General features: G+C 52.2%; 8 protein-coding genes across 8 annotated transcripts; 6 read left to right on the top strand and 2 right to left on the bottom strand.

Annotated features, from left to right (window-relative positions):
• Window positions 1–232: 232 nt before the first annotated feature.
• Window positions 233–1123, bottom strand: AYO21_01715 (hypothetical protein; the record flags this gene model as incomplete). The annotated part of the gene is made up of 1 exon (XM_022651697.1): window positions 233–1123. The coding sequence occupies one exon, from the start codon at window positions 1121–1123 to the stop codon at window positions 233–235; it is 891 nt and encodes a 296-aa protein (XP_022515815.1).
• A 1433-nt stretch (window positions 1124–2556) lies between these two features.
• On the top strand, window positions 2557–4245 carry AYO21_01714 (hypothetical protein; the record flags this gene model as incomplete). The annotated part of the gene is made up of 2 exons (XM_022651696.1): window positions 2557–3968; window positions 4023–4245. The coding sequence occupies 2 exons, from the start codon at window positions 2557–2559 to the stop codon at window positions 4243–4245; spliced, it is 1635 nt and encodes a 544-aa protein (XP_022515814.1).
• A 1681-nt stretch (window positions 4246–5926) lies between these two features.
• Window positions 5927–7848, top strand: AYO21_01713 (hypothetical protein; the record flags this gene model as incomplete). Its single annotated transcript, XM_022651695.1, has 4 exons — window positions 5927–5932; window positions 6005–6281; window positions 6324–6868; window positions 6928–7848. The coding sequence occupies 4 exons, from the start codon at window positions 5927–5929 to the stop codon at window positions 7846–7848; spliced, it is 1749 nt and encodes a 582-aa protein (XP_022515813.1).
• Window positions 7849–8704: 856 nt separating this feature from the next.
• AYO21_01712 (hypothetical protein) lies at window positions 8705–10542 on the top strand (the record flags this gene model as incomplete). The annotated part of the gene is made up of 2 exons (XM_022651694.1): window positions 8705–9059; window positions 9134–10542. The coding sequence occupies 2 exons, from the start codon at window positions 8705–8707 to the stop codon at window positions 10540–10542; spliced, it is 1764 nt and encodes a 587-aa protein (XP_022515812.1).
• A 655-nt stretch (window positions 10543–11197) lies between these two features.
• AYO21_01711 (hypothetical protein) lies at window positions 11198–13123 on the top strand (the record flags this gene model as incomplete). The annotated part of the gene is made up of 1 exon (XM_022651693.1): window positions 11198–13123. One exon carries the CDS (start codon window positions 11198–11200, stop codon window positions 13121–13123), a length of 1926 nt encoding a protein of 641 aa, XP_022515811.1.
• Window positions 13124–14075: 952 nt separating this feature from the next.
• Window positions 14076–16439, bottom strand: AYO21_01710 (hypothetical protein; the record flags this gene model as incomplete). The annotated part of the gene is made up of 1 exon (XM_022651692.1): window positions 14076–16439. The coding sequence occupies one exon, from the start codon at window positions 16437–16439 to the stop codon at window positions 14076–14078; it is 2364 nt and encodes a 787-aa protein (XP_022515810.1).
• Window positions 16440–19925: 3486 nt separating this feature from the next.
• On the top strand, window positions 19926–21380 carry AYO21_01709 (cystathionine beta-lyase; the record flags this gene model as incomplete). The annotated part of the gene is made up of 2 exons (XM_022651691.1): window positions 19926–20144; window positions 20205–21380. 2 exons carry the CDS (start codon window positions 19926–19928, stop codon window positions 21378–21380), a joined length of 1395 nt encoding a protein of 464 aa, XP_022515809.1.
• A 1577-nt stretch (window positions 21381–22957) lies between these two features.
• Window positions 22958–23890, top strand: AYO21_01708 (hypothetical protein; the record flags this gene model as incomplete). Its single annotated transcript, XM_022651690.1, has 1 exon — window positions 22958–23890. The coding sequence occupies one exon, from the start codon at window positions 22958–22960 to the stop codon at window positions 23888–23890; it is 933 nt and encodes a 310-aa protein (XP_022515808.1).
• Between the last annotated feature and the right edge of the window lie 2465 nt (window positions 23891–26355).

Genomic DNA, 26355 nt, shown 5'->3' with positions numbered 1-26355 from the left:
AAATCAGCATAAAGTGCAATCGTGATTCTTTCGTGTCGACGTCCTCGCATCTCTCAATCCCTCAATTCAGGGAGAATGAGGACAAATAATCACAAGAGGCAAGTGCGCCGAGTTTCGACGCCACAACGACACGTGGGGCCTCAGAGCCTCGTGGGTGGGCACCGCGAATGGTTGGTAGTACTCGGTACAAAGAACACAAGGAGGGCCAGATGGCGTCTTGATACAAGTCTATCTAATCGTCTTCAATCAGGTAGTTGAGCCAGAACTTCAGGCCCTCTACACCTTCTTCCCGACAGAGAGCACCTCTCTCCTCTGCCATCTCGAGTTCTTCGGCTGCAACACCCAGGCTCCAGCCAAACTGTACAGCTGCCTGTTGTGCCGTTACTCCAATGCCATACGCCGACCTATCCCATGCCTCTGATGTAGCAGCCGTTGAGATTTTTAGTGACGTGAGCCACCCTTTGATCTGGCCAACCGTTTTCTCGTCACTTGCATTCCGCTGTTGCACCACCAAGAGTCCACTCTTGAAGCGTCGTAGCTTGATAGGCAGGCCCAGCTTTTCCCATGCTTCGGCCGCTTTGTGGAAATCAGAGGGGCTGACTAGTTCCACCCCATTCTGACTTCTGTTGAACGTTGCCCATAAGTCAACCAGACTCATTGTGCCGCCTTGACGTCTCAATATTCCCCGTTGGTCGTCCGTAGCATATTCGGCCAAGTTTCTTGCCAGTTCGGAGATGTAGAGTGCAGAAGAATTGTCCCCGATCATATCTCTTGTTGCCAACATGCCGAGTGCCGCCGCTGACTGGGAGACGAGAGGGTCGGACGAGACTCCGGGGACACCTGTTTGTGACCCTGACTCAACAGCAAACCGCTCTGCCAGCGCAACCACATCTTTCGCTGATGCCATCAGAGCCTCCAGATCTTCAAAAGCATTGCCCAGCACCGCTTCGTTGATCTTGCGGGTCTGGAGTCCGCGCTGCTCAAGGCCGGCAATGCCAACAGCCACAGCTCGTGATTCAGATGACGGCAAAAGGGCGGGATTTCCAAGTGGTGTCGGGGAACGGTCAAGATCAGGCCGTGGAATGGGTGGCGCATCTTGTAGCAGCCACTTTCTCTGTATCATTGCGTTTTTAAGTCGCTCATAGAATACACGATCACCTCCATTTCGAAAAGAAAACTTCACACTTGGGGTGTCATGCTCTTCCTCCAACGAAAGTCCCGAGATTTCAGGTCCTGGTGATTCAGACCGACTCACCGAATCTTCAAGTGCTTTTCTCTGGATGGAGTCTGGTACTGGGAGGGGTGCAGAGCATAATTCGCAGATGCGCATCCAAGGATGATTGTGAAATGTACACCGGGGACAGGTGATATTCTCTGATGAGACCTCATCCCCATAGGACTGGGTGTGGGAATCAGGTGTGAGATTGATTGACTCGGGTCTGGGTGCTGGAAGGCGCTTTGCATTCGCTGTAACAGCTGCCTTGAGTACAAGAGAAAAGGGCGGCTTGATCCCGCAAGCCAGGCAAGGCGGTAGTGGAAAAGATTCCGTCGCGATTGTAGGATCAAAGTTAGACGGCACTGGGTTGGAGAAAGAGCAGATCGGGCATACCCAGGTGCCGATGACGAGTGGTGTAGGGTTAGACGATATTGCAGAGGGACGAAACGGACTGGAAGCGCGTGTTGATGGAGTTGAAGAGGACGCAACCCTCTGGAAGCTCGGGGACTGTGACGACCCGCCTTTGCCTATGGTGCCAAACCTTCGTTTCGGTGGCTTTGGAAACAATGTGACCTTTGGGGAGGATTTGAGGAATTTAGCCTTGTTTGAAACAACCCCTTAGCACTTCTTACGTATGGGATAACGGATTTTGTTACCTGGAATTCGTGTTTCTCCACATCTTTGAGATCAACAGCCCATGAATTGGCCCGTGGATCTGCATCGTCGACATAACAAGCGCGGTGAGAGGTCAGATATGCATGACCTTTCTGGCAAGACTTGATCTTGTATTTTCTAGTTAAGGTCAGCCTGTAGATTTTAGTATTTTGGAAGTGCCAGAGCCAGTCTCACCCTTCATACAGCCCAACCCCGTCCTGTACAAATAGAAGGACCTCATCGGGGGACAGGGTCGGGCGCGAGCCAGCGGTCAGATCTGGCTTTTTGAGGAACATCCGGCAGTCTATGCAAACTGGAGTTCATTTTCGAAAGTAAAGACGTCTTTGAAGATGTCTGTCGCTATAAGTCTGGCGTCTGCAACATCTTCCCATTGTGTCATGAAGAGATCAAGAAGGATGACAAAGATAGATATTGAAGGGGAGGTTTTCGCTAACCCATATCGAGTTAGTCACTGTGCCAAGAGATGGTCCTCCTGCGACCACCACGTTGAACGACAACTTCAGGGCTTTCTCTCCCTTTCCTCTCACGGTCTCCTGTTCCTTTACCAAAGCGCCGGCCTCAGCGATTCTCGTCCTGCTCTTGTACCGCCTCGCTCTCTGAGATACTTCTCTTCACTTTCTGCTAAACCTTGCCTCGTATAGCCTTGTACTCCTGGACTCGCTGCCATGTATTCATCTCCTGCTGGCCACCCTCCGTGGCAGACTTCATACCCGTCGCTGAACCACCAGAATCATGCTTACATACCAGTTCCCGCGCGAAATGCCTTTGGCTCCCAGTCGCATCTTCCTCCGCCACCCACCTATACTCCCACTCCATTGCCACCTCAACAATATATGCCCTCACCTCCAACAAACACTGTGTCAAACACTGCACCGCCCCAACCGCAACAGCCAGCACGACAAAAGATAGTCTGGTCTCCAGATGTCCGTGACTATGTCAACCGCTCCTTTGCCAAAGCCGCAGAAATACGGGATGTCTCGAAAGAGCAGATTGAAACAAAACTAAAGGAAATCATCACTGATGCAACTCAGAGTGGCAAGTTGGATACTATCAACTGGAAAGAGCTGCCACTACCGCAACAAATGATTCGGGATGAACGCAGTCGTGCTCTTCTTGCCCCCATATCCCCTCCGTCTTATGTTCCTCCTGTACCTGTTCAAACCGCTTCCACCACTCCTTACCACCCTCAACCGGATGTTCCACGTAAGCGCAAGTCCACGGAACTTTCAGCGGATGGTGAAATTTCTACATCACAACCACCTTGGAGGACGAATGGACGAACTCCCGGATCTCTGGCTGACCGTGTTTCCTTCAACCCATCTGAAAAGCGCCCTAAACTCGACATGAATAAATCCGTAAGTAAAACCCAGGCAAGCCTGGATTCTCGCAGGCGGCGATTCGAGGAGACACGCGCGGGATCGGGTTCACCACGCACACAAGAGTCATCACGGGTTGCTTCACCAGAGCCGAGGATGACTGGACCAATTGTCGGCCGGTCGCAAAAACTCGAGAAGAACTACTTCAGATTGACATCAGCCCCCAATCCTGATGATGTCCGACCTCTGGAAGTCCTCCGCAAAACTTTGGAACTACTCAAGAAGAAATGGCGCACTGAGGGCAACTACGTCTACATTTGTGATCAATTCAAATCACTGCGGCAAGACTTGACCGTCCAACATATCAAAAACGAGTTCACCACCAGCGTCTATGAGTATCATGCTCGCATTGCTTTGGAGAAGGGTGACCTGGGTGAGTATAACCAGTGCCAAACACAGCTACGAGCGCTGTACAAACAGAACCTCGGTGGTCACCCTGTGGAGTTCAAGGCATATCGTATCCTCTATTTTATCCACACGTGCAACCAAACTGACATGAATGACGTGCTCTCTGATCTAACCCCAGCAGACAAGAAGGAGCCAGCAATCAAGCATGCGCTGGAGGTTCGCTCGGCTCTCGCTCTTGGAAATTACCACAAATTCTTCAAATTGTATCTCACCGTGCCCGACATGGGGGCATATTTGATGGATATGTTCGTAGAACGTGAGAGGCTAGCGGCATTGGCGTGTTTGTGCAAAGCGTAAGTCCCCCAATTTCTCTAGCAACATGACTCTGGTCGCTGAACTGCTTGCAGGTACAAACCGGACGTGCGATTGCGCTTCGTCACTGAGGAACTCGGATTTGAGTCGGACGAAGAGGCCTGCCAATTCATCCTCGACCATGTCCCAGACGATTCCTCGAATCTACTTGAAGAACGCGATGGTGATGTCCGCTTTTTAACTGCGAAGGCGGGGAATATCTTTCAGATGGCAAAGATTAGAGCTTTTGGCCAGGTCGACATCAAGGGTCAAATATGAGATACCCATTCAGTTGGTCTCTACGAGGTCCTGGAGACGTTGATATATCTGGTCTTTGACCGCAATCGTTGATGCGACTGTCGGCTTGACATGCACCGTGTTTTCAGCACCTGAAATTCGATTCCCGTTGGGTCGCTTGCATGCCATCTCTGCAGGCATGGAGGCTGTTGCGATTCTTTCTCTTTGGTCAACCTGTGCAGCAACTTTAGCATTGTGCTTTTTGAGGTCAACAAATGACCAGAGGCGGAGTTATTGAGAACTCGAACGTTGCGGGCCGGTTCACTGTTACAGTTATTTTATCCCATAGCCGTTATCGACGGTGAACAGCCTGGGAGATGCTTCGAGGCTCCTCGAAGGATGCGTATGAAGAAGACCTCCGTAGAGGCTTACAAGGACAAAGGGTCTTCTCTGAGATTTACCTTTCTGGAAGTAGTACAAAAGCTGGAAATGGATGTGATTGTTCGACAATTGGTGTAGGATCTGTCATGCAGTCTTTGTTAAACCCTGTCGTTTCAAAGACCTGAGACCTGCGTCGGGGAGGGCGGGAGGCTTGACGTGCAGACCGGGATGAGCGAGCTGAAGAAGGGTACAGGAGAGATGAGGTATTACTCTGATCCACCCAGCTGTGAGGACGAGTACTCGTAGTGGAGTGGAAGGGCTGATGGTTTCGAGTATACATGGCTTTCCTGCAGGGCAATGATTAATGGTTGGAAGTTCCCCCTCTGCCATCAACATGCCGCTAGGTCTAGCTGCACAAAGCACAAAGGGTCGACACGCGAAATGACTGGACGTCGTTGACCTTGTTGAGGACGGACGGCCGGTCAAACGGTAGCGGTTGGGGGGCTCCTTTGTTCTCGAATCTTTTGGTTGTGGATGCTTTGGGAATGGTTTGATGGTTCAAGGGCCAAATGACTGAATAATAGTGGCTGCCATGCGTCTGCGCCCCCCTGTGCCCATGTCATCCCCCATGCCTGCGCCTGCGCCCGTGCCCGTGCCCCTACCCCTACCGAGTACCCATGCCTATGCCCACGTTGCGGGTTGCGTCGACTACGGTACGGGTAGTTAGCTAATTAACGCTTGGAACTCAAGTTCTTTACATTTACATACATACCAAGAGTACCTCGCATACGGACCAGACGCACCAACCTACCCAGTACAGGTACCTCGGAAGTCCGCATGTCCTTCAAATCAGACCATCACATGCCTACCTGTTCTCAGTGAGAGGAGTGGGAGCAAGTCCCAAAGTGAATGATCAATATTCCCAATCTCTGGCCTTCCGTGACTGGCATTTGATGGGCAAAATTTGACTCCCTTTGCAATCTTGAATCCGTGGGGGCCATTGCGGGCTTGAGCCGGAACACTAGGAGGAATCCCTGCTAGACACGCTAGAGGAAACGCACCAGATCTTTTCTCCCTGCCTAAACCTCGTGTGCCGCTGCGCCTGTCCGAACAATCAACGACCTTTCCCCAGCCTGTCAAAACTCCTCCAAAGTTGAAACACATTCTGCCTCATCTTTGCTCCGAACAGTTCAACACCGTCCTAAACCAGTACGAGCCGTTGAAAGCCTCGTTCCACCTTGCCACTTCACATGCAGTCGACCTAGAACCAACAACAACCCCCATTCTCCTAGGAATTTCTATCCAGCCAAGGACGACTGCGGGGCACACGTCAAATGCGACAATGAAGGTATGTCACCGCCCATCATTCACAATGCTGCCCTTGTAAGATCGCAGGCGCTCATGTATCTCTCTCCTTTAGGCTATCCGCCGATCTCTCAAGAGTGACAAGGACACGAGGCAGCCACCAAGTCTCACCATCACCCCCAAGACGATCCAGGCGCTTCCTCCCAAGAAAGTGATAAAAGCCTTATACGACTACGAGCCCAAAAATGGCAATGCGCAAGAGTTGTCCTTCCACAAGGGCGACTTTTTTCACGTCCTGAGCCGCGAGGACGACACAGAGTGGTACGAGGCCTGCAACCCGCTCATCCCCTCGGCGAGAGGGCTCGTGCCGGTGGCCTACTTTGAAGTCGTCGGTAAGAAGCAGCGACAAAGTGAAAACTCTCTTTCATCCCCAGGGGAGAAGATGGATGGTCACGACTCGGGATTTTCAGAGAAAGGCTCGACCAATTCCGGCCACACAAGATCCGAATCAACTGCCACTACAAGACCGAGTCCAGGAGCACACCAGCGAGGGCCGAGTATGACCGGAAGAAACGCGGGCGCCATGGTCTATGGTGTGGTGCAATATGATTTTCATGCGGAAAGGGCAGATGAGCTGGACGCCAAAGCCGGCGAAGCAATCATTGTCGTGGCGCAGTCCAATCCGGAATGGTTCGTTGCGAAGCCGATAGGACGGTTAGGAGGGCCAGGATTGATTCCGGTTTCGTTTGTCGATATTAAGGATACAGCAACAATGCAATCGGTGGCCGACCCCCTTGAGGCTGTCCGGAAAGCAGGCGTCCCTCGAGTTGAAGAGTGGAAAAAGTTTGCAGCGGAATACAAAAACAGCAGTATCAGCCTAGGCAAATTTGACAATCCCCAGGCTCAAATGTCATCCGAGATGGCTCGCATGAGCATTCAAAATACCTCCTCGCAGCAATCACTCCCCAACACAAACTATGTAAGTGGAAGGTCTTGTTGTCCCAATCTAAGAGGTGAGGTTAACCCAGTATCGAATAGAACGGTGCGAGAATGTCGCAGCAGTCGAATATCCCTCTTGCGCCGATCAGCGCTTCAGTGCCCCGTTATTGTTTCGACAACGACATGTACTGGTATATCATCGAATGTCAAATGGAAGACGGTCGATGGTGGGAGCTATCACGATACTACGCTGATTTCTACGACTTTCAGATTGCTTTATTGGAGATGTTCCCCGAAGAAGCCGGCAATAAGGGCAAGCCTCGTACCCTCCCGTTTATGCCTGGGCCGGTAGCACATGTCACGGACGCAATTTCCAACGGTCGACGCCAGAATTTGGACGAATATATCAAAAAGATAGTGGCAATGCCGCCTCACATCTCCAAAAGCATGCTTGTGAGAAATCTATTCAAGCCCAAACCGGGTCAAGATTTTGAAATAGACCCCAATGCGCTAGGCGAGGATTACCGACTATCCGCGGGATCGCAGCAATCGATGCAACCAGTCTCGCGGACGTCCTCTAACCAGCAAGCGCCCGGTATGGCGTACGGAGGTATGCCACCTCCCAGCGCACGAGCGTCCCAGCAACATCGAGGCCCTGTACCCATGTCCACTGGGACCGGCGTGGCCATGGGAGGGCCCCCTTTCCTGCACTCCCAGGCCAGCAATTTGACTCAAAATTCCACCTCCTCAAGCATGAAGGCTAGCAACGCCAACGCTGTTATGAAGGTCAAGGTGTTCTTTCAGGATGACATTATTGTCCTGCGCGTACCTCAGGACATTATATTTGCTGCACTGCGGGAGAAGCTGATGGAACGTCTAAAGGTCAATGAAGATATTGTCATACAATATAAGGACGAGCCAACGAACACTCTGATTGACCTCGAGAACGATGACAACCTCGACGTCGCGCTACAACGGAACCCAAAACTAACACTCTACGTCAATTTTGCGGGCGCTTGAGGGAACGATGTTATTCTTCCGATGATGCCTTCTGAATATTGCCAATGAGCAGTTTCACGAGTCTCAGCGCTGTTTTGCATTGACTCGCAAGCCTTTTCTTACGCGCGACTTACGGAATGAGCGACAGAGCAATTGATGAGACGAATGGTTAATGTGACGATGTTTGGCGCTCCTGGGAGGCGTCCTCGGGTTGATCTTGGAGGAAGACTTTTCCATTTCTCGCAAAAAGTTTCAAGACTTTCGGCCTTGTCTGGAAAGAGGGGAGAGGATATGAAGTTGCTTACGTGGAGTTGAAATCTCTCGAAGTCATTTTTTTGGACGGATCTTTGACAGGTACGCGGCGGCGGCGGCGCGATGAGACATGGATGATGGAAAGCCTTGTGCGCAAAATATAGTCCCTTCTATCACGCGGGTATGCAGGCCAATTTCGGGTCGAGACGATAGTCCTCAGAGGTCTATAGAACCTGCTCTTTGTAATGAATTTCTGCCACCATCTCTATCACTGGTTCAAGACCGCGAGACCACATGTCTTTTGTCTCCACTCTCACGGTCCTAAGATGAGAAAAATAAGATAAAAGGGGGAAAACGGCGGCTGAAAGATCTGACAGTGGTGAGCATCGTGTCTTGACTGACGGCAATAGTTTTCTCGCCGATGGTTGTCCGAGGTGGCCGAGATCACAAACTGCGGTGTTTATTCCGAAGGCGCAAGAGCAATTCGCTCTGACGTCTCTGCACTGCGGCGGATATTCTCTTTATCAATATTATTGTTAATACACCTCCTCGCCATGACTCGGCTGGTCTGTTAGCACAAGGGCGGGTCTGCTCTGTGAAGTTAGGCATTCCTCGTTTGAGCAAGATGAAGCCGCCTGTGCAACCTTTCCGCATCGCCGTTCAGTCCTACGTAAGAGCTCTGCTCTCCGATACCGCAGCCCTGCCGTTAAGGCGGACGATATGCACCAACTGCCTTGACACTCTGCGACGGCAAAGAAAAGCGTTGAGAAGTTCGTCTCGCCAGATCCATGTCGTGGCCAGCAATGGAAGAAGTTCCAGGAGTCTTCGACAGACTGTCCGAGTGCCGAGATCGGTCCAGCGGCACCAGCAGCAGAGACGAGAGCTCGCCAGTGTGACCGATGTTTCCACGCGCGGACCTTTGGAGGAGTATGACGAGAGAGTGCAAACGAGACGACTGCGAGAGGATGAACACCAGAGAAGTGCGTAGACGACGTCGCTCTTTTGTTGTTTCGCGGGTTGAGCTACTCAGACTGACTGACTGGCGTGTCCCCAGCTTTGATTGAACACCTCCAAGACCTGCACGAGACTCTAAAAGAATACAACCCTCCCAAGATCGTCCACCCGGACGTCAACGATCTCCAGCCGCCCAAGAAATCTCTGTTTGGGTCTCTGTTCGGGGGCGGGAACAAGAAGAAGGCCATTGGCGAAATACCAGAGAACCTGCCCAAGGGACTGTACATGTATGGCGACGTCGGTTCTGGCAAGACCATGCTGATGGACCTCTTCTTCGACACGTTACCTCCCAACATCACTTCCAAGACTCGAATTCACTTCCACAACTTTATGCAAGACGTCCACAAGCGATTGCACAAGGTCCGCATGCAGTATGGCAACGATTTTGACGCCGTGCCTTTTATCGCGGCGGATATCGCCGAAACGGCCCAGGTCCTCTGCTTCGATGAATTTCAGGTGGTCGATGTCGCGGACGCCATGATCCTCCGTCGTTTGATCGAGGCTCTGATGTCGCACGGCGTTGTACTGGTCACGACCTCGAATCGACACCCGGACGATCTCTACAAGAATGGGATTCAGCGACAGTCGTTTGTCCCGTGCATTAACCTCCTGAAGAAACAACTCAAGGTCATAAATCTCGATTCCCAAACGGACTACCGCAAACTCCCAAGACCTCCCTCAGGAGTGTACCATCATCCGCTCGATCGAGCGGCCGTCTCTCACGCGAACAAATGGTTCCGTTTCCTGGGCGATCCTGAGAACGATCCGCCTCATCCCACGACAATCACCGTTTGGGGTCGCGAAGTCCAGATCCCGCTCGCCTCAGGCCGTTGCGCCAAGTTTACTTTCCACGAGCTGATCGGTCGCGCTACAGGTGCCGCGGACTACATTGAAATGATGCGCAGTTTTGATGCGTTCATCGTCACCGACGTGCCCGGCATGACTCACAGAGAACGCGACTGGGCTAGGCGGTTCATCACTTTCATCGATGCCGTGTACGAATCGCATGCAAAGCTGGTTCTCACAACCGCAGTGCCTCTCTCTCAGCTTTTTGTGTCCAAGAGTGAGCTGGATGAGTCGCTGAATAAGGTCACCCACAAAGTTCAGAATGACAAATCTGGTGCGTCCAAAGAAGAACATGCTGTCGTCGAAGAGGTCAAAAAATCCACCGAAGGCAGAGGGGCACGCGAGGAGGAAGGGGCGGATGTCGACGACGTGATGCGCAACCTCATGGATGACCTGGGAATGAATATGAGCATGTTGAAGCAAAGCTCCCTCTTCAGCGGTGATGAAGAGCGGTTCGCGTTTGCCAGGGCGCTCAGCCGTCTGAGCGAAATGGGAAGTCAGGAGTGGGTGGAGCGTGGGCTTGGGCTTGAGAAGAGAGGCGGATTGGAGGAGAAGGAGGGCTGGCAAAGGGTCCGGAGCAGATGGAGAGAGGACAGCCTCTGATCGATGTCAAGCGTGCTACAAGTATATGATAGAAAGCGCAACAAGAGCCAAAGATGCGGCTTCGCAAGGCGTCGGAGCCAAAGACGTTGGGTTATTGCTAAGAGGTGCATGCGTATATGGATATCCATTAGCCTGGAATGTCACTGATTGAGACAAAGTTCTTGAGCTTGTGATAAGAGATATACATGTACATGGTATATTTTCAAAGAAACCAAGTACGCGAGGCTCCCAACAAAGGGCTTCAGGTCACCCAGCAGGTCATTATGTGGGCTGTTCACGTGAGACTGAGACCAGAATCGGATCGACGTCGGCGGCTGAGGCCGCGCCATGGCCCATTCAACCCCCATTTCACCCATTGATATCGCATCATCTCCTTGGGACTTCAAAGGACTCCGAAAGCCAAACTAGCATCGACAAGTCCGTCCCTGTGCACACGTTCTACCTTTACCCTACTGCAACCCCGGGTTTGGTTCTACGGGTACAACTCCTAATCAACAGACCTGTCCGTCCTCTTGTCTGTTCTGTACAAAGGAACAAACCAAGCCAGGTTCGCCTGTCAAACACCCCCCCTTGGGATCCATATCCTTTGGGGCCCGTCGGGATCCTCCATGTCGCCGCCAGTCTCCGATGTCTCGCGTTGGTCGCCAGGCCAGCCATGAGCAACAGTTCCCTTAGCGGCCTCTACCAGTCTGCCAATAGTAGCACCTCGACCCTGCGCCCTCGAACCGGTCGTCTGATATCCTACCTGGACGATGAGGGTACTCCTACCCAGTCCACCGCCATATCTACCTCCACGTCCTCTACCCCGCCACTATTCCCCAGCAGAGGCGTCTCCCCCAACGACGCCGCGGTATCGAGGTCCAAGTCGACGGACAGACCGAGGAACGGTCGATCGAGTAAGACACATGCGAGGTCATCCTCGGGCACTTCAACCCCTACCGGAGGAAGTCAGGGGCTGTGGGAGCCATGGACCTCGCTCCAGGGCTTCGCGTCCACGTTATTAGGGAGTGAAGGGGCGGGCCCTTCGAAGGAGAAGGTCGCTGGCTCGTTCAAGAAGTCTCTATGGATGAAACAGGACAACCACTATGGCTCGAAAAGGACCTTGCCACAATGGGGTCCTTCGATTCAGTCCACCACAAATTTCATCCAGGGTAGTGTCGAGGAGCGGCAGGCAATGGTCCAGGCGAAGAAGAGGGAAGCCCTGCTGCTTGCAAGTGCATCAGAGAACCGCGATCGTCTGGGCAAGTATAAGAGACGTGACTCGGACGCGGACTCTGCCACACCGGCTCCCGCGGACCAGAATGAGGATGCGCTTGTTTATATGCACAAAGTTGAGAAAGGGGACACGCTGGCTGGAATCATCATCAAGTACAACTGCCAGCCTGACCTCTTCCGAAAGGTGAATCGGTTCTGGCCAAACGACAACGTCCAAACACGAACGCATGTTTTGGTCCCGCTGGAAGGCTCCACCATCAAAGGAAGGAGAGTCGAGAGTCCATACCTCTCCAAAGATCTCTTTGATCCAGAGTCCGACCGCCTCTCTCCTCAAGATATCCCCGACGCCAAACTGAAGCACCTCGACTCTCCAGCATCCAATGGTGTTCACGGCTCCTCGCGCGCAAACACAACCATTTCCTCTGCTCTGACCTCGGAACCGTTGTCGCTCATCACCTCTCTCTCCGAAGATGTCGAGTTCAAACATGACTGCTGGGTCATGCTACCCAACTTCAAAGAAGCCACTGAGGTCCTTCGCGTGCCCCGTCGTGCATTGGGCTACTTTCCCCGTGCCCGTCGAAAATCGAACGCCACCCTTACAGCCTCGCCGTCGTCCACGCCCAAAACCTCGTTCGATACGCTCCGCCACCCACCCACTCATGCCGCACAGCTTTCTGCCTCGTTAAATGCCTCTCCTGTCCGCCGTCCCAACTTTCCCTCGTCCCGGCTCAGCTCGTCTGGTCGTCAACGCTCTTCCAGTGTCACCGGAGGCAACCCCTTTGCTGAGGCCCTCCGCGGGCCCGGAGGGGTCGGCACCCTTCGCGGTCTTCGCACAGAAGCTTCTCGCCCGGGGCCAGCAGAGGACCCATTGAATCGCAAATTCAACCAATATTTCCCAGACTTCCTGCCACCACCTGGGGAAATCCCCCGGACGGGCTTCAGTGCGAAAATATCCACGTCCCGATCCACGCCCCGCGCGAGCTCCGAGTCTGTACGAAGCCTACGCTCCAACTCAAATAGCGCGGGTCTGACCAGTGACGTCGGCGGCGCGATCGAAGGGTGGATGAGGAAGATGGCTGGCGCGGGAGCAAAGAGGGAACGTAACGGCGCCGTTGACCGAATGGGCGACCTGATCGAACTGGAGACCAACTCGGAATTCCACGAAGACAGGCACATTCAGGCAAAGCGGGCCGAAAGCGACGGGGGCGAGGGCATGGGCGTGGATGAGATAGCAACAACACCCGCCGGCGCCGGCGCCGGCGGCACGACGGGGTCTGCCACCGAAGAAGCGCTCTTGAACGAGAGATTTCCCATGAGGGGCAGAGTGAGGAACGCATACGCCCCTCATCAGAGGTCAGGGGCCTGATTGACTCTTGTCTGTCTGTCTATCTGTCTTTCTGTACTCGTTGCTCGGTACCGGGTACTGGATGCTGGGTGCTGGATACTGCGAATGAATGATATCTATCTATCGTAGGCCATCTATCTCTTATTGGACATGGACATGGGACATGGAGGTGGACAGGATTGGACTTGGACTTTTGGGAGGCTAGAATAACCATCAATCGATCAATCATTCGCCATTGGCCATTTTCTTGCCCACATTCTCCGTCTGACTGTTGTGGATAATGTGTACGTTGTCAACTAAGTACCTAGTATATTATACTGGTAGCTAGTAGCCACCTACATAGCTTGCTACAGTAGCTATGTAGCTATGTAGGTAGGTAGGTAGCTAGCCAGTTAGTGGAACACGACGATGGATGATAAAATAAAGTAAATTGCCATTGACTGCCATTGCCGTTGTGCCTCACTCAACCCCTGCCTGGTAGCCTCTACTCGGTATACCTTCACATCTCCCACCTCACTGCATTGCCAGATTCGATCGACGATCAGGTTAGGTTGGGATAGACTATCTTTCTGGGGCAGTTGCTTCTCAGATGCCATCAAATACCTCTCTACACATGCCATCTCATCGACGATCTTACAGTATAATGGATGGATGAGCTGCTCTATATTCACAATATTCTCTCTGTCTCTCTGTCCTTTCAATCTCTCACTAGCTCCCCGCTCCCCGCCCTCTTCCTCTGGCCTTCATGTTCTTGTACATCATGGTCACTTTCTTCAATCAAAATGGCATTTCTCCAATCCACCTTTCCCCTCTCCGCTTCTTTCCAAGGTATCAAAAAGGCCTAACTGGCAATAAAGAAAAGGGGAACGACTATTTAAGAAAAATCAAAGTGTGGTGTTTCTTTCGTGAGCGGGCATTGAGTTCCAATCAATTGGTCGCACATCTTCCAGCTGTACAAGGTAGATCTTGCCAATCAGTTCCATCCCAAACTATTCTCAGCCATCACGGGTGGACTGATGTACGTCCGTCCGCTTCGCTGAGAATTGCTGCGATCACTTGTCCGAGAGGTCCTTCCACCGAATCGAGTGCCATAACTGCCACGTGCCCCAACCATCAGGTTCGACTGTTCACCAGCACGAGGTCCACGATTCCCTGATTGCATGCTGCTTGACCGTTGGTGGCCAGCCTTTCTTCTCTTGTACCTTCGTGCAACAAGGAACATGGCAGCTCCATAGACTGCGGCACCAGCCACGGCTCCAACGGCAATACCAACTGAAGACGGCCGGATTGGCGAGCTCCCAGAGTCGGAGCCTCCGGGTGTGCCATCATCAGGCGTGCCACTTTGGTCAGAAGTCGTGGCGGCAGAATTTGCCGAGTTAATGGGTGTCCCTCCTCCCGCGATTTGAGATCCAGGCAGAACGGGAATCGAAGGATCAATCATTCCCATCAGAGTTACGACCGACGGGTTGGGGTTGTTGTAGAGATCAGAGTTAGGGTTCAGGAGCTGCAGGGAGAGCGTATCGACTTTGTCTGCGGGAATGTATGCCATGGCCAAAGTGGTGATGTAGTTCAAAGTATCCAAAGTGTTGTAGGGCTGCAAATACTGCATCACCACTTGATCAAGGTCAATACCTAATCCGTGGGAAAGACCAACGGGCAGATAAGAGAATATCTGAGACACAGCAGTAGGGGAGGACACCACGAAAGCATAGTTGAGACCGTAATCAAACCCGAGCTGGATCAAGGTCGAGTTTTCTGGCGCGTCAGGTACACCACCTTGTGGTTGAATGACGCGAGGGAGTGTCGTTGGAATGACTGCAGCGCTTGTTGAAGCTGACTTGGACGTCTCAGTGGGGGGAGCCGTCGTAGCAGAGATGATGCTAGAGTCTGGAACAAACACTGTAGCCGAGTCTGTCCCAGTGGGCTTGACGGTGTTGACAGGGATTTCCGAGGTCGTGGGCCTATCAGTCGTGGTGCTTGCAATTGGTGTTGTCAAGTTCCCAACAAACGGCGTCACGGTCGGAGTCACTGTTGGGATAGTTGTAGGAGTTTCAGTGGGGGTCTCAGTAGGTGTGGTAGTCAGTGTGTTGCCGATTGTGTCAGTTGGTGTATCAGTAGGAGTAGTGGTCGCGGTGTTGTTCCCATTACCCCCGGTAACTGTGGGAGTGTCAGTCGGGGTGGTGTTGATATCCGTTGGACCAGTGGGGGTGGTCGTCGGCGTGTCAGTTGGAGTGGTATTGGGCGTAGTAGTCGGTGTTGTAGTTGGTGGTGGTGGAGGAGGATCGGTCGGAGTATCAGTCGGAGTGGTTGTTGGTGTCCCAGTTGGACCGTCTGTGGGCACATCCGTAGGTGTTGTATTTGGTGTGGTGGTAGGAGGTGTCGTTACCGTGTCCGTAGGAGTATCTGTGGGAGTGTCCGTGGGAGTATTGATATCCGTGATAGTGGGTGAGACTGTAGGGGTCGTTGTCACGTCCGAGATGAAGGAGTTGAGGTCAGAAGTCACATCAGCTGGACTCGAAGTGGTAGTGCCATCTGTAGAAGTTATGACCGAGTTTGCTGAGCTCACATCAGATGCTATTGAGGACGCAGCTGAAGCAGCTGAGGACAAAGCTGAGGAAATGGATGCGATGTCTGTGCCAGAAGCAGTCACCGCAACTGATTGCAACGAGCTCGCCACGGACAAGATTGAAGTTGCAGCATCGCTGGCCGATGAGAGAACAGATGAGGCTACAGCAGAGATATCTGTAGTGCTTGCAGTGGCAGTGTCAGTGGCAGTGTCCGTAGATGAATCTGTCGTAATGATGGATCCAAGCCCCAGAGTAATGCCAATCTCGTCAGTGCTCAGACCTGAAGTAGCGATAGATGTAATGCTTGCCGTATCCGTCCCAGTCGAAGTTGTATCACTGTTGATACTAGTAGGGACATCAGTTGCAGACGGGCTGTTGAAAAAGTCTGTAATCGTGGGTACGTTTGTGTCTGTAGCCGAGACTGTGGCAGTGTCCACATCCGTTGCCGTATCAGTGTCAGTGCCTGTGTCGGTAGTCTGTGCGTCGGTGCTGGCTGGTGTCGATGTCGTTGTATCGCCCGAGATTTGAGACGCGATTCCAGACAAGGCATCGGATACCGACGATATCAAGCTACCTATTCCCGAGTCCGTAGAGCTGGAGCTGTTGGGGTCGGTCGAGGTGGTCGAATTGTCAAACGTGACCTGCCTCTTCACGACCCTCGGGAAATAGTACCTGGGCTTCAGATCCGCTCCACGGCGATGGGCAGGGACAGCTTCGGCAAAGGATCCTGCCACCACTGCAGCGAACAATGTAAGTGATGAGATCTTCATATCTTGAAGGTCGTTGTCTGGGAGGCTTCTGGAGAGTCCGTCAGCAAAACGTCTGGCAGCTTTGTTCTAGCCTTTGCTTACTTCTGATCTTCTTGTGAAACGAGTGTATATGGTGAGAGTTGTTTAAAGGAGCGGCTAGGATCAAATGACCCTGATCTGTATCTCGAAAGAACCGTCCCAGACGATTTCTTTCGCTTCCGTCTTCTTCGCGGGGTTGTTCAAACCAGTCTGATTTGGTCGAGTTACAAAACTAAGAGCAGGCTCACTGGCTGTCGAAATTTGTGATGATAGGAATTCCTTTGTCCGGCAGGTGCGCAAAGTGACAAAGTCGAACGATCAAAGGCCTCGAACCATATATTTTTGGCGACTTCTTTGACCCCCGGATGGCCCGTGTCTTTCCAACAAAGAGATCTGATCTAAGCTATACTCCTCCTCAAATTGTTGGGCCAGCCAATTGCTCGCGAAGACAAAGATGGTATCCAAAGAGCTGCTGTCGGCGATTTGAAGACTCGATCTGTCGACTGAAGACACGACAAGGTGATCTTGTGGGAAGGGACTGGCAGCAATGCTGTAGAATGCGTCCAACAAGTGCAAAGAATTAAAGAGCGTGATCAATCGTGTCAAAATAGGCCGGACGTCGACGGTCTAAAGGAATGAACGCGAGCACGTCGGACTCGGTGCTGGCAAAATTGCTTGGACACGAAAGGGATGAAGAACCGCAGCCGTCGAGGCGGAGTTGGCAGGTCGAAAGGGAGGATTATCGGTCGCAGAACGAGAGACGGCGACCACGGCGACGTTGACGGATCATCGAGGCTCGATGATGAGGGCGTGCAGGCGTGAATGGAGAGTGCAAAGGACAGGTGAGAAGGAAGGCATTGTCAAAGGACGTGTCGAAAGGGAGAGGCTGAATGGAGTCCGTGTACGTGATGGGAAAGGAGTGACGAGGCAAGGCCAACAAGCCAACAAGCGCAGTTGCTAAGCCCAAGCGGTGGCTGTTGGTCGAGACAAGGGCACGCCAGCGGCTCCTGGGGGGCAAACTCAAACGGAGAGATCTTGGGGAGTTAGTGGACTCGGCCCAACCAAAGGTGGCCCCGACGGAGATATCTCTCAGGCACTCTACCCAGTGCATCCAGTGGTTATTTTCCGAGTATAACGAGTAACCTGTCCGTTACAGCCACGGGCCCCACTAAAGCGGACCTTGGGCTACTCACGGGCGCTCCTTGTTGAGCCTGTACCCTAGAACCTAGTTAAAGGATCAAGACGCTAAGCCCGTACCTGCAGCGCCAAATACCACCAAGACTAGTACTTGTACCGCGCTTCAAAGCCTGGGGGCTGGCTCAGCCTCCTCTTGTTAGGCCATTGATTTCGCCTTTTACCGTTACTGGGTTCTGATCTCCTCGCTTCTATTGCACCCAATTTCACACCCCAATCTCGTTACCACGCCGTGGCTCGCCTTTGGCTGCAGCGTGGCTTTTCATTACCTGATCCTCTGCGACTAACGAGGATCTGCAGTCTTCGCATGAGTACTCGGTACTCGTCCTTGTATTGTGGCTCATTGAGAGCATGTCCAGCGAGCGTGACGGTCGGGGATTCTGACCGCCTTGTCTGTGGCCGAAACATGTATCGAAACAGTCTGTGCTTCCGCTGTGCTGCCGGCATGCTCGCCGCTCTGAGACCATCGGGCTCGAAAATTCTGACGAGAGCCACAGGGCAGGGTTGAAGTTGCTTCAAGGTGAGTCCTTGTCGACCGGGACGCTGAGCTGCCAGTAAGAGACCAGGCACGTAACACTATGCCCAAGCAAGCAATTTTAGCACCAGGAACCAGGAGCTTACTGGAGCCCAATCGCGTGTCAGCCAGACGCCGGTCGAAAACAATGGGGCGGCTGAGGGTGAGAGGGATTGGTTCAAATTCTCCTCCACCATCTTCTCCATCTGCCGCCCCGTTGGTAATTGTGGTTACTGGTCATAGTCGAGGAGAAGAAAGGGATGGGTTTGCTTTTGAAAACATACCACCACCGTCATCACCTGGTTCGGACACAACATATGCGGTATGCATTGATGAGACGTTGTGCCATGCGAGGAATGTACTCGGTACGAGGCACAACAACAGCATTCCACATGAAAACATGCACACACAGGTTGGTCCCGCTGACTGTGTTTCATTACCCAAGGGGGCTGAACCAAGAAGCTGCAGCAAAAGAGCCACCCTGCTCCCTGTCAGTCCTGCTTAAGCTTTTGTGAAATCTCTGCAATGTTTGGGGCGTGCACATTCTTCATCCTTGATCATATCTTCTGATGACCCTGGAGTTTCATGCTCCGTCCCTCGTCCATGGCTCCAGAACCCGTTAACTGTCAGCGTTTCACGCCCTGGAACATTCTATCGCATTGGTCTAGTGATCGTCGCCCGGACCACATGGCGTGCAGTCTGTTGATCAACATATTCGAACTGGTTGACAAGGACAGAAGATGATCGAATTATCATGCTGGTTGTGAGGTAGCATGGGATAGCTCTCCCAGTAATAGTACTCGGTGCCTCGGGCAGATTTCTAACGCGACAACTCCTTCGTTTTCGATTACTCTCTAGGCACCGAGTACTCAGTACTTGGCTTTGGATATCGATAGAGTATTGGGTTATAAAGTGCCGATATTATGGCAAACCTCCGACATCAATGACTGACAAGATATTATACAAGAACTCGTATCTCGATAGGCTCTTCATCAAGCTTGTACGTGGTCTCCTCCCCCACATGAGAGATTTCGGTAGAGTTTGAGATGTATCCGAACTGTTTCTTCTATGTATAGTCTCTACTAAGCACATCAGGAGCAGTCGTCAAGCCGCCCACAATCTAGAATATAGTATGAATTCTCTTGAAAATACACCTTTTCAACCCTCATCTTGTGCATCGGGAGATTTCGTGGACAGTTTGCCGTGGCGAGACTGCCTCGGTAAAATATTCAGCCCAGGGATTGTGTGTAGGGTCTTCGTGGGGAAGTATGTAGACAGCGAAATGGTCCGAATTGTAAACGTACGAATTTGATATCACGGGACTGGGAAACATGTCCTCTTGCGCCCGTGTGTGCCAACGAAAGAATTGGGATGTGTTTTGCCGAAGTCGGCACTCAGCTGAGGTGCCTGAGTGTGGCGGAAGGAAGGGGAAGTGAGTCGTGTTGGAAGGAAAACTGCCCCCCCAGATTTATCCCGAGCACGTCATTTGCTCTAGGTGGCTCTCCTCGCCTTTTTTGTCCCGGACAACAGCGAAAATTGCTCCACCTTCGGTACATGCAAACCACTCACCACGTCGGACGACTTCTTCTGCGCCCTTCTCGTCCATTGTCTCTAGCTATTCAGTGTGACATCTCGAGTCTGTCGCCATTAGCTGTGAGAAGCAAACAAGCAGTTTCGCTCTCATATGTCATTGAATATATTGATCAGTACTCTACAAGTCGTCGAGCTTGTGCCTCCGCCACCCTTCGACCCCCGCCATCATGTCTGAGTCAGGGTCGTCTTCCACACCGCCCTTGAAGAATCCCAAGCTCAGCGCAATGAGCAAAGCTTTCTCCCAGGTAGATCTGGACGGGCATGATCTACCGCCTTCACCTACCCCGTCCAGTCCGAGAAGTGGTCGACAATACGCCATTGCGACACAACTCGTCTATTCAGAGGGGAACGACCAGTACAATGCAAGCAGCGTGCCCATATACCAGGTTAGTGTTGATCAGCGGTGATGAGGAACTTAAGGGCGACGCTCGCTAACAACCATACAGTCTGCCACCTTCAAACAGACCTCGGCCACTGGCGGAGTCTCCGACTATGACTATACTCGCAGCGGCAACCCAACTCGCACCCACCTAGAAAAACACCTTGCAAAGATCATGCGCGCCAAAAGAGCGTTGGTCGTCTCTTCAGGCATGGGTGCACTTGATGTCATTACTCGCCAGTTGAAACCGGGGGATGAGGTTGTGACAGGAGACGATCTATATGGTGGAACAAACAGATTGCTCAAGTATCTGTCCACGCACGGCGGAATCATCGTCCACCATGTCGACACAACCACACCTGAAAAGGTGAAGGAGGTGCTGAACGAGAAAACGGCCATGGTCTTGCTTGAGACACCTACCAACCCTCTGATCAAGATTGTTGATATCCCCACGATCGCCAATTACGCCCACGCTGTCAATCCAGCCAGCCTTGTCATCGTGGACAACACCATGTTGTCACCATTACTCCAGAATCCCTTGGAACTCGGCGCAGATGTGGTCTACGAATCTGGCACGAAGTATCTGTCTGGCCACCACGACTTGATGGCTGGTGTGCTTGCCGTCAACGATGAAGCGCTGGGGGAGAAGCTTTACTTTACAATCAATGCCTCAGGTTGCGGCCTCGCTCCGTTTGACTGCTGGCTCCTCATGCGTGGCATCAAGACATTGAAGGTTCGAATGGACGCACAACAGGCAAATGCCATGATGATCGCCCGGTTCCTGGAATCCGCAGGCTTTAAAGTCCGCTACCCAGGACTGAAGAGCCATCCTCAGTATGATCTCTTCCACTCTATCGCTCGGGGACCCGGTGCAGTCTTGTCATTCGAAACTGGAGACATCCAGCTGTCTGAGCGGATTGTCGAGTCTGCAAAACTGTGGGCTATCAGTGTGAGTTTTGGCTGCGTCAATTCGCTCATCAGCATGCCGTGCCGCATGAGCCACGCCAGCATCGATGCTAAGACGCGCAAAGAGCGCGGGGTGCCTGAAGATTTGATCCGACTGTGCGTAGGGATCGAAGACGGAGAGGATCTCTTGGATGATTTACGAAGTGCACTGGTGCAGTCGGGTGCCATGAATGTCACGCTTGATGGGATTTATGCAAAGAATGTAACAACAGGGGTTGAACATCCCGAAGAGGGCGAGCATCTGGCCGCAGAAGCTGCGGCAGACAATGAGCCTTAACGAGATGGACGCCGTCGATTTCAGATCAAAGAGCCGAGGAATAAACAAAAGAAATGAGAGGGAATTGTCTCTCGCGAGGCAACAAAAGGCGAGCTTGAACTGGCGCTGGTGTTAATGTTTCATGCTACAATTCTGTTATGCTCATCTGGCGGTGCGCCTTTTGGGTTTGGATCCTGCGCAAGACCAGAGACAAACATGTACTCGGTAGACTGGCGGACGAGGTACATAGGCTCCTCTAAAACGAAGCGCGATGATTGAAATGAGGTGATCAACGTAGTCGGTATATGTATATGCAACGATCCACCTGGTCATCCAGTAATTGAACAGAAAACAGAACACAACAGAACAGAGCCTTCACCTCCGCCTCACCGCAATTCCTTTCCTTTCGAACGATCGGAGGAAAGGAAGACGAGGTGGTCTAGGTCCGTCTATCTAGAAATGCCTCGCACTCGTGGCGCCTCGATAGATCCACCGCCGCAAGGACCTACCGGTACAAGAACAAGTCCCAAGACCAAGTAAGTACTCGGTACAGATATCCGTTAGAGAATCATACGATGTCACGAGGTTCTCGGTACCTACAGTACATACTTGTACAAGTAGGTGCTACGTACCACAAGTCACATGCACCTAGGAACTCGGGAGAGAGGTTAGTTGGTAGGTAGAGAGACAAAGTGGACTGATAGCGAGAAAACCAGAATCCAACCATATCATCCTACTCGGACTTATCTTTAGTACCGATCCTTTGTAAGGGTTAGATAGGGCGATAGGCAAGACGGAAAGCAAGATAGGTGACCCTGAATTCCCAGATCACGTGAATTAAAATCCAAGTTTATATCGTTTATCACCGCAAAAGTTTCTTGGAATTCTGCCAAATCTCAACACAGATTTTCAAGTCCGTTTTTCCAAAGCCTCGCACGAGGAGGGGGGGATTGGCGCAATGGTAGCGCGTGGCTCTCCTACTCATTTCATCCACTGTCCATGGTATATTTGATGTATCACCTATAACCATGTATCCAAAATGAAATAGGACAAAAGCCAAGGTTGTGGGTTCGAGTCCCATGTTCCTCGTTTTTTGTTTATTTCGCGGGAGCTCTGAGGATAGCAGATCTTTTTGGAGGGATTTATTTTTCTTGCGAGTGGCTACAAGTATATACAAGGTACATACATAATAGATACAAGAAGGGAGATGGAAAAGGGACGGGCTTGCTTCGGTCAGAACACGTGCCAGGTATATTGGGGATAGAGTATCCGGACGAACTTCGGGATTCTATTCCGGCGAAAAGACAGCCCTACTGCCCTATCCTACTCGGGTACAGCGTCTGGACATCTCCGTGTTAGTCTTTCGAGTATCTCGTCCTCCAGACTGTAGACAACGGGTCGAAACATAAGCTCAAGCAGCCAATCCAAGGTCATTTCGGTCGCATAGGGTTTCTGACAGCGTGAGCAACACCTGCTGCATCAGCACAATCTGCAAAAAGTGCCAAAATCATTCGTGCCTGGGTGTCGTGGTGGGTGTCCTAAACACGGCCGTCGACGAGCTGAGGCAAGCCAACAACAGAACGACAATCTTGGGCGAGATGCCCTTCTCCCATCATTCCCACTCTGGCCAGTTCTGTGCGGATCACGCTCGAGACTCTCTCGAAGAGGTGATCCAGACGGCCATATCCAAAAACATGTCCGTCTTTGCCCTGACCGAGCACATGCCCCGACACGAACAAGACCGCTACCCGGGAGAGACAAGCACCCTGGAGATGCACTTCGCCAACGAAGCGGCGTACATCGCAGAGGCCCTCCGGTTGCGCCAAAAGTACAAGGATAGAATAGGGCTGCCCTTAGGGTTTGAAGGCGAATGGATCCGACCCGAGTCCGAGGAGTTGATCAAGCAGAGTCTGGACAAGCACCCCTATGACTTTTTCGTCGGATCGGTCCACCATGTCCACATGATCCCAATAGACTACGACGGCTCCATGTATCGCGATGCCCGACTAAAGGCCGGTGGAACGGATGAGAGGCTCTTTGAAGATTACTTTGACGCCCAATTTGACATGTTGCGGACCCTCAGACCTCCTGTGGTTGGGCACTTTGATCTCATCCGGCTCAAGAGTGACGATCCGAACCAGAGTTTCAAGGACATGATGGGTGTATGGACACGGATATCAAGGAACCTGGACTGCATCGCCAGCTACGGTGGAATCCTCGAGATAAACTCGTCGGCATTGAGGAAGGGCCTGGACGAGCCGTACCCCAAGGCAGAGATTTGCCAGGCTGCGCTGGAGAGAGGCATCCGTTTTTGCTTATCCGATGACAGTCACGGCGTAGACCAGGTCGCTCATAGCTATGCACGTGTCCTGGCCTTCTTGGAAAAGGTCGGCATCCGTTCCGTAGCGTTTCTGAGCCACCGGGATCTCGGTACGGGACAAGGCAAGATACACGACCGCGATCGCTTTCAGACCCTGCATACTGAGCAGATGGGGCTGAAAGAGCTTAAGGAACACAGGTTCTGGGCGTAAGTGTATATGATTGGGCTTGTGCCACCTGGAAACATCTGATACAAAATATGTCGTCAAGACCTCCTGTACACGGGTTCTGGAATACCGGACACGATTCCCATTAGTTGTCGGGTGGGCGGAGGTTGGAATGCTTGTGGCCTTCCGCGGTTGCCGGTCTGGCCAGGAGGTCTATAAACTCTGTTCAAGGAGGGCAAGATTTCCAGCCACCAAAAGGGAACTGTCGACAGCAAGAAGCTGCGGACCAGCTGAGCCAGGATGAACGCATGCTGGTGATTTACAGAAAACCCGCGTACAATGTTTCGGGATGTGGGATCATCGGACATCTGAGACGGCACGAAGACCGGCATTTGAACCCTAGGCTAAAATATTGTCAGAAAAAAATACAGAACTGGGTGTCATGAAGCTTGTGTGCGTCGACGTGTGCATGCTGTCTACCAACAAGCCCGGAGGATGGACGATATCCGAAGTTCAGGAGCAGCGCCTAAGCAGTAAGGGCAATGGCTTGCAAAGTGATTTGTATTTCAAGCGAAGAAATTGACGCCTTGCTGCCCACGGGGATAAGCGGAGACTTGGGGGTGGACCGAATTCATGGTCCCCGAGGCCTGCACTGTGCGAGTCCGCTTCCCCATGTCAAGGTGTCCCGTTCATGTGCAGCGAGTCACTGTGGACGGGTGAATCGCTGTGCCGGCACTCATCTGCGAATTAAAGACTGGTCACGGCGACCATGTGTAAGCGAATGAAACAAATGGCAGAAAGCCCGACGAGCTGGAACGACCCCAACTAAACCATGATGTCTTGGTGTAGTTTTTGACTTTACCACCACGCATAGCAGGGAGATGTATGTTCCGGTGCGCATATACGAGGTTGAAGGAGTATAGCTTGATTCCGAGAACAGAACAACTTGGGTCGATCTCTCGAAAGTGTAGCATGATCGGTATGTGTCATGTCGAGATTGGATGGCCTGCTCTCAATGGACCAAGATCTCGGTAAGGCTGATACCCCGAGCCCCATGCACAGATGATGGACGAGGTAGTGATCGCCAACTGGCAACACTCGTTTGGTCGGGACGGATGATGACGCGGTACTCACAAACCAGGGAGGATTTCTTGGATGATGGTCACTGGTCAGGCAGCAACCTGCGATTGGATAAGTCCTATCAAGCGGTGAGTCGAAGCATTTTTCCAGCAGCAATGGGAAGAGCACGAGCCGTCCTCGAAATGGACATTCACGCCGACAGAAAGTTCGGAGAGAGTGATCAGCAAGCAGCAGATGCTGCAGACAGGCAGTTAGCGGGCCAGAATCTCGCGCTAGGCATGCAGGATGCACCAAGAAGCAAGTGAGAAAGGAGAGACGGCTTCGATGGCGTCTCCGCATGATCAGCATCGCGGCAAAGCACCGATGTATGAGGGATGCGCGTGAAAGGTTACACAAGAGGTCACTCCCTACAATTTCCGAATTAGGGGAACACACTTATGGGTTGAAAAGGTCCATGATTCGAGGTAAAGAAGGGATGGGATGGGGGTGCAAAGACGAGGATTTGCGTAGCGCCAGTAGTAGCGTCGACGAAGTTAGCGAGTGTACGTGGGACAAGTAGGTACTTGGTACAACAAGCCACAGAACGCGAAGGTGCATGGTATGGTACCCAGTGAGTGAGTACTCGTACGAGTGCTAGGGTTAGGTACCTACCTAGGTACTTAGGTCGTGGTAGACAACTCGACAAGTAATCACGTCATGCACCAACAGGCAGCAGCCGGCAGCCCTAGTGAGCCACTGACCCCAGCGGTTGAAGTGATGACGGAAGGTGACCTTCCCCCCCCCCTCGAGAGAATCTAGGCAATTCAACCCGTACCCTTGGGTACCTTCGGGCCTAGGCACTTGGTCGTAAACTTGTACTATAGGTACAAGTCGATGCCTAGACGGTACTCGTTAACTGTTGGTTCAACAGTACCTACCTACCTGCCTGCCGACCTACGGAGTACTTCCCTCAAAGTTTTTATCTTTTTTGCTACCGGGTAAGGAGCTGAAAGGGTTGCCCCGCGGTCGCAAACCACTGTACTGGCACCTGGCATTATAGGTACCCATGACCATGGCTCCCTTCTCTCGCCCAAGTTGGTATTGTTGGGCCCACCTCATCCGTCCCTCGTCCCTTGCCTGCCCCTCCAAAAGACTTTTGTGATGCGCCTCTTTCGCCTGTTTGCTACTAACAACTACGAACTAAACAGATCCTGGTAGTTGGTAGGTAGGTCCTTGTAAATTTTTTTTTTTTGCCCTTCTCCCCAAGATCGGTATCTTGTACACTCCCGTTTCCCTTATTCCTCTTTTTCTTTTTTTCCAAATCGCCCAACCCATCCTGCATCTCCGTTGCTGCATGTCTGACTCAGGGTTCTTCTCATCCGATCTCAGCCGAAGACTTTCTTTTGTACCTTCCCCCCCCTTTTGAATTTTTTCCAATGCATCAGATCCCT

The sequence above is a fragment of the Fonsecaea monophora genome (assembly GCF_001642475.1).
Source record: "Fonsecaea monophora strain CBS 269.37 chromosome Unknown Scaff7, whole genome shotgun sequence".
Lineage (NCBI taxonomy): Eukaryota > Fungi > Ascomycota > Eurotiomycetes > Chaetothyriales > Herpotrichiellaceae > Fonsecaea > Fonsecaea monophora.
The sequence above is the reverse complement of the archived record's forward strand: the minus strand, read 5'-3'. Positions and strand labels throughout refer to the sequence as shown.